The sequence below is a fragment of the Armigeres subalbatus genome, chromosome 1 (assembly GCF_024139115.2).
Source record: "Armigeres subalbatus isolate Guangzhou_Male chromosome 1, GZ_Asu_2, whole genome shotgun sequence".
Lineage (NCBI taxonomy): Eukaryota > Metazoa > Arthropoda > Insecta > Diptera > Culicidae > Armigeres > Armigeres subalbatus.
This window is the reverse complement of record NC_085139.1, coordinates 196,406,970-196,416,089: the sequence shown is the minus strand read 5'-3', so window position 1 is coordinate 196,416,089 and position 9,120 is coordinate 196,406,970. Positions and strand designations below refer to the sequence as shown.

Sequence of the window (9,120 nt, the reverse complement as noted above, 5' to 3'; positions counted from 1 at the left end):
ATGTGCTACCTTCAACATGTTTGTGTTCTCGTCCGAATGGATAAAAAGGCGACAAATCAATTAGTCATTATCTAAGTTCCAAAATTCCACAGGCTTTGGCATATTCTTGAATTCATCCGCTGTTGGAAACAACACGTCTTCTGCTGACATAAATACCTACCATTAGATAACTCGTAGATGGTTCAACCCAACAAAAGATTGGATGTGGTTCCATTGTTACTTTGTAGGCACATCAAAAACAGTATCAACTGTGATTGAATGATTGAACTATTAGGGTTGATTACCCTCTAGACTCCATACCAACCAATATGGAATAACAGTAGGGTTAGTAAACCGGTTTCGACCACTTAACTTCAAAATTTGACCACCCCAGAAAAATATTCGTTTTTCAAAAATGGGCATATATTGGAGACTAAAATCCTTTGAGACATTGAAATCAAATGCGGTGTATAAATATCATCATCCAATTCAATTTACGCAAATCCGATTCTCGTTTGTGGCAATCCAGACAAAACAATTTCTCTGTAAATTCAAACTCATCTCATCAAACAATGATCAACTGAAGTTAGTCTATATGTACAATGAGAGTTATGCATCCAATCGGCTTCTAATGGAAGATGTGAAGGCTTGTGTATGTTTGGCTTCGTCGTATCCAGCGTTCATCGAATTGCGTTTACTGACCTGTTGTGATTGACTAATTTGATTAACATTTCAGGTATTGATTCAGTAAGACAGACTATTGATTTCGTGTAACTGATGGGTCTCTAGATTCGAGCGCTGCCTTCGGTTAGTGTATGTTTCTGTGTGTTTGATATAGCTAGTTGCTTTCTAGAGGAGGAAAAATGCTTTTCTCTTTTCTATAGCTCGTATAGACCGTATTGATTATGGTACCTTAATTGTAATTAGGTTCGTTATATCACACTTTGTGGTTCTTCGTTTATGTTTTAGTCTGCTGCATCTATAGAACAGGCGGCCGCTTCTCAGGCAAAGTCCATCTACGGAATGTGTCTGTTTTGTGTCTTTGTTTCACCGATTTCGTCAATTGTCAACTTAGGATCCATGCGTACGCATATTGGGAGGATGGGCTCTGAGGGAATGTTGAAGTTTGTACTATCGCTTGGATTTGGGAGGGGCACTACAGCGAGACAAAATCGTTTCCTGTCACGAACACAGCGGCCGGTCCCAGTCCGGATGGTCCCGGGCCAATGGGTGTCGCCGGCGCTAGTGGAGGTGTGGGAATTTCCTTGATTGGTTCAATTTCCTGCTTGATGAATATACTTTCCTGTTCCAGCACAACCTGATGGTCCTCCTCGGGCAAGGAGAGTGTGGAGTTGCCACTTGCCGTATACCTTCGACCCATGTTGTCGTATTTCAAACATGGGAAACTGTTCTCACACCTGTTGACCAGCTCTGCTTTACTGAATCGGACGTTCATTTTGCCGGAGTTGATCAACTTGCTGCACTCCTGGCACATGGAAGCTGGATTGCTGTTGAGGCTGGTGATTTCGCATGACTCTTCGATGTTCGAGTAATTGACAATACTGTCCTGCAGTTGGAGAGCTTCTACCGGCGCTATCACACCACTGGTCGACGCGGTGGGATGTTGCGTGGGGATGGTTGGTGGTGGAACCGCCGTTAGCGAGGGCGGCTGACTACTACAGCTGGAGGATGTCGCAGTCAACGCTGGCCGATTCTTTCGAGGTAGCGTTGCGTACGAAGACACATTCACCGGAATCAGCTTACCTTTTGCTCGATTTGGAATGTTCAGTAAGTCGGGATACATGTTCAGATCGGGATTGTCCAATGCATCCTGCGTCACCGACACGGAAATAAAGATATTTCCGTACGCAGGATTTGGGACCATCTGGGAGCAGAACTCCGGTGGCGGCGGAAATACTCCCACATTCAACGGAAATTCCTCCCGTTTGGCTGCTATCGATTCGATGGTTATCTGAACCGGTTCCATCGCTATCGTGGAATCCGTCTTCGTCGAGGGCGTCATCACGTCACTCGCGCTGAACTCTTGTCGCTCGTTGGTCGTTATACTCAAATCGAGCAGTTTCTTCTCTTGGTCGTTGAAACTTACACTACTTTTGATATTCTTCTTTCTCCGCCTCGTTCGAAACTTCCTCTTGCACAGACAAATCACTACCGACAACGAAAGCAACCCAAATATCGTGCCAAATATTCCCAGTATCAATCCAAAGTACCAGAATGTCTCCGGTGTTTTAATAATCACTCGCTCCACCACCTCCGGCAGAATCAGACTGAAGTTCTTACTTTCGAACCCGATTTTATTGCTGGCGGTGCACGTGTAGTACCCCGAGTCATTGCTGGTGATGTTCAGTATCGTCAGGTTGCTCCACACTATCGTTTGCTCGCCGATCCTCGTCACGCGCTCAGTCTCCACCAGTTCCTGGTCCACAATCTTCCCGTTGAGGTCCCACGTCGCCGATGGCTCCGGATCGCCAAACACCATACAGCGGTAGGTGATGTTCGCTCCCAAATCCTCAATGTCGTCCGCATTATCTCGGAACACTTCCACGTGCGGAACACACCCAAATTGGTCCGTTTCCACCGATTCCCACGCAAGCCCTTTCAAACTGAACGGCCGATGGCACTGTAAGCTCTTCCTGTTTAATGAATTGTTCATGTACCATCCTCGGAAGTCCCGCAAATGGCAGTCGCAGTTCCAGGGATTCTCCTCCAGCAGTAACGTCTTAAGGTTCTTCATATGGTTGAACACGTAGTGCGGCAAGAATTCCAGTTGATTCTTCGTCAAATCCAGAAACTCTAAGAGCTCCAAATTTGAAAACGCCGTTTCGGCAATGCTATTCAGCTGACAGTTGTGAAGATCGATGTTCCTCAAGTACGGCAGCACCGGAAACTGATCCGGCACCAAGTGCTTCAGCGGATTACTGTACAAATAGATTATCCTTAGCCGATTGTTACCGGCGAACGTTTGCTTGTCCAGCGATTCGATCTCATTCTCACTCAGGTCCACCTCGATCAGAATCTTCAGATTGGTGAACGCCTCCCGGTGAACGTACTTCACGCGGGAATGTTTCAGATGGATCTTCTGCAGGTTGACCAAGCCCAGGCCGGTGAACTCCTCCCGGTTGAGGTACGCTATGTTGTTATCGTTCAGCACCAGTACCTGCAGCTCCGTGGATAGGTTCGACGGAATCGATGAGATGGTGAGGTTGTTGCAGAGGGCCGATTTCTTGCCACTGGACCACTTGCAGATGCAGCTGGCCGGACAGCTCGCCGTCCAGTCAACACTGAGCACCGGTGAGACGAGAAGTAGGAGCACTGAAACGAAAAGAAAAAGAAGAAAAAAGTTAAATTTTTGAAAATTTGTTTGGGCCCCATTCGCCTTGTTCAATCCAATATTAGAATATTCTTATTATCTTGGATACAAAAGATAACATTTTTTCTCATATTTTCTTTGGGCTTATTAACCTTCCGCAACTCGCTTTAACTTTCATAACACGAGAACTTGCGTGTTGTAAAAAGTACAACATATCAACGTGATTTTTTCGGGAAAATAATAAAGGGGATATATACTCTCATTGAGGACATTTTTCAAGTCCAATGGATGTTCTGCTGGTCCTCCGGAAGATCCGGAACCAACGGAACACCGGTGAAAATAGTCAATTTTCTCAATAAATGGCGCAATGTTTCTTTTAACAATTCTAAAAACCCTGGCGTGATGAAAAAAAATCTTAATTTATCTTTAATTCCATGCAGCCTTCCATCAAGTCTCCCCAAATCTTAAGACTGCATGTGCTGTCGAATCCCATAACAAAACTTGTTCATGAATAAGCACAGCAAATCGTAAAATCTACGTATTTGAAAGGAACAATATTTCAAAAAATCAGAGAGCATCTTTCTACTTATACCAAAGCAAGTTCGTGGAGAGTGATCAATTCCCCCCGAATATTTTGGAATTCGATTTTTTACACCACTCCAAAAAATCGATTGTGTATCAACAGCAACAACAATTCACAGACTGTCAAACATCAGGAAAGTTAAATTATATATTTCTTAGAGAGTCTGTGTGGAAAACCGCGCAGGTATATTGATTTTTAGTAATGAATCATCAGAAATGAGAAAAGGTCGTTCCGGATTATCCGAAAGGCCATCTCTGGGTCACCTGCGGTCATAGCAGAGTAAGAACTGTGTATTAACTCTAAGATCATCGTCAGAAATTACTTAGAAAAAAGTGTGCTGCTTTAGGACGAACTTCCCGAAATGATCATTTTTACGGACGTTCCGCATTAGCCGGAAGGCCATCTGGTGGCCACCTGCGGTCATAGCAGAGTAAGAACTGTGTATTAACTCTAAGATCATCGTCAGAAATTACTTAGAAAAAATTGCGCTGGGCATTACGACCCCTCATTACGGACATAAGTGAGTGAAACCTGCACATGTTTCGAAATGAACAAATTGATATGAAATTTGCGAAAAAGACTCGTACCCTCAACCTCCTACTCTCTAGATAGGCGTGATAGCCACTACACAACAAAACCACTTAAAGGTCACGTTTGCGGAAAAGCCATCAGAATCCGAGTACCAACCTCCACAAATTGAATATCTTTGCTATCGTTTTGTTATCGTTTTTTGCCATTTTCAAGTACTATTTTGCCATTTTTATGTCATTTTTAAGCCAGTGGAGATATATCAGCTTCCTCACTGATATTCTTCCCTCACCCTTCATACGGGAGTTTGGCAGAAGGAAGGTCGTGCGATATCTGCCATCACAAATATTGCCCTCCGCTCGCTTTCAAATCAACTATAAAAACATTCTTCATGCCTGCCGTATCCTAACGGAACTATCAATTTTAACTTTCTATTTCTATCATGAACATGTACGTCTAAATTTGGAAGATGATATTAGCATTTCCATATCATTTTTATGTGTTTTGCTTCTTCCATGGCATACTTTGTGATATGGCAAAGGCCACACCATTTTGTTATAGAACTTGAGCAGAAGCTAATATCCTGAAAACAGCAGTTCGTATGCATTTGATATGAATAAAAGGTGACATGGCAAAAAAATAATAACAAAAATAATATTCAAAATACTTTAGGTATAGCATGGTCAGATATTTTAATACCAAACGGATTTTTTTGTTATGCCTTTCATATTGTAATAACAAAATATGTTATGCTTGAAATATTTTGCATATTAGTTTATGATACACATTTTATGCAAGTCAATCATAGTGAAGAGAATCAATAACAGACTTCGGTATTATTAAGTTATTTTCTTCTGCTCGGGATCCCAGCCAACTTCCGCATGGTCTGGGTACACTGCTGGACAATATAATAAATTTTTCAAACAAGCCAAATGAACTTCTTGTTTGAGCCTTTAGTTTGGAAAATGAATAGTCCTCATTGTTCAAGTACTCAACATCTTGCCCTTTAATTTCGTACGGCATTTTTCGTATGATTATTTAGAAATGGCCATTCCCAGAATGTAAACCAAAGCGTTTAGATCGTTTTTCTAAGCTATCAAAGGAATTTACTGATCTAGCGGCTTGTATTTGAATGAGGGCGATTCTTCAATATGTATATCCGTTTCCATGAGATCCTCTTCGTTGAGCAGTGGCTGCCGTCCATCGTTTTCACATTTTTTCCTCTATCGAAGTTCTTGTTTGCGACAGTTAACATAGCATATTTGAATGTACTGCTAAACTGGAATGAATTAGAAGCATCGTTTATTATATGTAGTTACAGGAGTATTTGGTTCTCAATTTTTCCCATATCCCCAAAAGAGATTTTTATTTGGAGGAATATGATTTATACCTTTGATTTCAACAATTGGTATTTTAAAGGGGCCATTAATTTTAGGAAAAATTTCATTGCCTATGAAATTCCAGGAGGAGCTTCCGAAGGAATTCCCGGAGGAATTTCTGGAAGAACTTCTGAAGGAATTCCTGGAGGAACTTTTGGAGGAACCTCCAGAGGAATTCCTGGAGGAACTTCCGGAGGAATTCCTGGAGAAACTTCCGGAGGAATTCCTGGAGGAACTTCCGGAGGAATTCCTGGAGGAACTTCCGGAGGAATTCCTGGAGGAACTTCCTGAGGAATTCCTGAAGGAACTTCCGGAGGAATTCCTGGAGGAATTTCCGGAGGAATTCCTGGAGGAACTTCCGGAGGAATTCCTGGAGGAACTTCCGGAGGAATTCCTGGAGGAACTTCCGGAAGAATTCCTGGAGGAACTTCCGGAGGAATTCCTGGAGGAACTTCCGGAGGAATTCCTGGAGGAACTTCCGGAGGAATTCCTGGAGGAACTTCCAGAGGAATTCCTGGAGGAACTTCCGGAGGAATTCCTGGAGGAACTTCCGGAAGAATTCCTGGAGGAACTTCCGGAGGAATTCCTGGAGGAACTTCCGGAGGAATTCCTGGAGGAACTTCCGGAGGAATTCCTGGAGGAACTTCCAGAGGAATTCCTGGAGGAACTTCCAGAGGAATTCCTGGAGGAACTTCCAGAGGAATTCCTGGAGGAACTTCCGGAGGAATTCCTGGAGGAACTTCCGAAGGAATTCCTGGAAGAACTTCCGAAGGAATTCCTGGAAGAACTTCCGGAGGAATTCCTGGAGGAACTTCCGGAGGAATTCCTGGAGGAACTTCCGGAGGAATTCCTGGAGAAACTTCCGGAGGAATTCCTGGAGAAACTTCCGGAGGAATTCCTGGAGGAACTTCCGGAGGAATTCCTGGAGGAACTTCCGGAGGAATCCCTGGAGGAACTTCCGGAGGAATGCCTGGCGGAACTTCCGAGGAATCCTGGAGGAACTTCCGGAGGAATTCCTGGAGGAACTTCCGGAGGCATTCCTGGAGGAACTTCCGGAGGAATTCCTGGAGGAACTTCCGGAGGAATTCCTGGAGGAACTTCCGGAGGAATTCCTGGAGGAACTTCCGGAGGAATTCCTGGAGGAACTTACGGAGGAATGCATGGAGGAACTTCGGAGGAATTCCGGAGGAACTTCCGGAGGAATTCCTGGAGGAACTTCCGGGGAATTCCGGGAGGAACTTCCGGGGAATTCCTTGAGGAACTTCCGGGGAATTCCTGAAGGAACTTCCGGGGAATTCCTGGAGGAACTTCCGGGGAATTCCTGGAGGAACTTCCGGAGGAATTCCTGGAGGAACTTCCGGAGGAATTCCTGGAGGAACTTCCGGGGGAATTCCTGGAGGAACTTCGGAGGAATTCCTGGAGGAACTTCCGGAGGAATTCCTGGAGGAACTTCCGGAGGAATTCCTGGAGGAACTTCCGGAGGAATTCCTGGAGGAACTTCGGAGGAATTCCTGGAGGAACTTCCGGAGGAATTCCTGGAGGAACTTCCGAGGAATTCCTGGAGGAACTTCCGGAGGAATTCCTGGAGGAACTTCCGGAGGAATTCCTGGAGGAACTTCCGGAGGAATTCCTGGAGGAACTTCCGGAGGAATTCCTGGAGGAACTTCCGGAGGAATTCCTGGAGGAACTTCCGGAGGAATTCCTGGAGGAACTTCCGGAGGAATTCCTGGAGGAACTTCCGGAGGAATTCCTGGAGGAAGTTCCGGAGGAATTCCTGGAGGAACTTCCGGAGGAATTCCTGGAGGAACTTACGGAGGAATTCCTGGAGGAACTTCCGGAGGAATTCCTGGACGAACTTCCGGAGGAATTCCTGGAGGAACTTCCAGAGGAATTCCTGGAGGAACTTCCGGAGGAATTCCTGGAGGAACTTCCGGAGGAATTCCTGGAGGAACTTCCGGAGGAATTCCTGGAGGAACTTCCGGAGGAATTCCTGGAGGAACTTCCTGAACACTTTTATATACAAAAAGAAGTGAAATTGAGAAGAGAAGAATTTTCCTCACAATATAAAGCATAATCTCATGGTGGCTGCAGAAAGTTCGATGGCGTCAGTAACGGTCTCAGATCCGACCGTCGGCGTGTGGCTATTGTAGAAAAGTTATTCACAAGGGTGGCGTCGGTAGCAATTCAGCGATGAATCATCGAAACGCTGTAGACGGCGTCAGCAGAACTCAAGTGAAATTGTTATGGAAATTGAGGTAAATAACCAAGTACCCATTGTCGGCAGCAAGTTAAATATTCTGGTTTGGGCGTGTTAGTGGTTGTAAAGACGTATCAAACGGGAATCGATTCTTCTCAGGACCACAGGTAGAGAGCTGATTTGAGAGGAATTTCTTCAAAGGGACAAAACATTTAATAGCAAAGATCTTTTCGATAGCGATCCAAACGGCAATAGTGATGACCGTCGGCAGCGGTTACTGCAGAACATTTATTCATCATGATAGTGTCCGTAGCCATTTAGCGGCAGAAATAAAAAAAATTGTCGCAACCAAAAATTTGGTTTTTATTATGCACGCGACACCATGTCACTTGTGTGATGCTGCTGCCAAGAATCACCTCTCGATGATTTTCCACAAAATAGCAATTTTTTGAGGATATTTCCTGTCCAATTTGCTCTCATTTCCACCTTTTCTTATGCAGAATTTTTGGCTCTATAAAGGATCGTTTAATATACTCAATTAAGTTGAAAAGCGGAATAGGGGTCTATCGAAGCTGGGGTTTTCTCGCAATCCGTACGTTAAACATAACTTCGTTACACCCAAGAAACAAATGTGTCAATTATTGTATAAAATCATGGCATATACAATTCTCACTTAACTTTTCAAAAGGACCTAAATAACATTTTTTTCATGAAATAATTTGAATAGCGCAATCAACAGAACAACATGAAAGCTATTGATTGCAGTATTCAAATTAATTCATGAAAAAAATGTTACTTAGGTCTTTTTGAAAAGTTAAGCGAGAATTCTGCAAACTTTTTACACAGATATTGTATTAAAATAATACAAATCTGTATAATTTGAATTCAAAAATTGTATTAAAATCTTACGAAATTGTATATGCCAAATTATTATACAATTTCCGTAAGGTTCTTATGCAGAACTGTATCAAAATCTGCCATCCGATGGTTGGGTGATAGTGGCGCGCTAGTCTAATTAGGGCCTAATTAGACTAACGCACTACTAGTGAAGTTAGGTTTAACTTACGGTTTGCGAGAAAAATACAACTTCGATAGTCCCCCATTCCAGCTTTTAACTTTACTA

At 43.6% G+C, this 9,120-nt stretch overlaps 1 protein-coding gene across 1 annotated transcript in view; it reads right to left on the bottom strand.

Annotated features, from left to right (window-relative positions):
* Positions 1-947: 947 nt before the first annotated feature.
* The window catches only part of LOC134209636 (uncharacterized), a 164,224-nt gene continuing 156,051 nt past the window's right edge, over positions 948-9,120 (bottom strand). Inside the window, exon 3 of the mRNA XM_062685630.1 lies at positions 948-3,312. Within this exon, the coding sequence (XP_062541614.1) occupies positions 1,136-3,312 (2,177 nt within the window). The 3' untranslated portion in view covers positions 948-1,135. The remainder of the gene's footprint in view (positions 3,313-9,120) is intronic.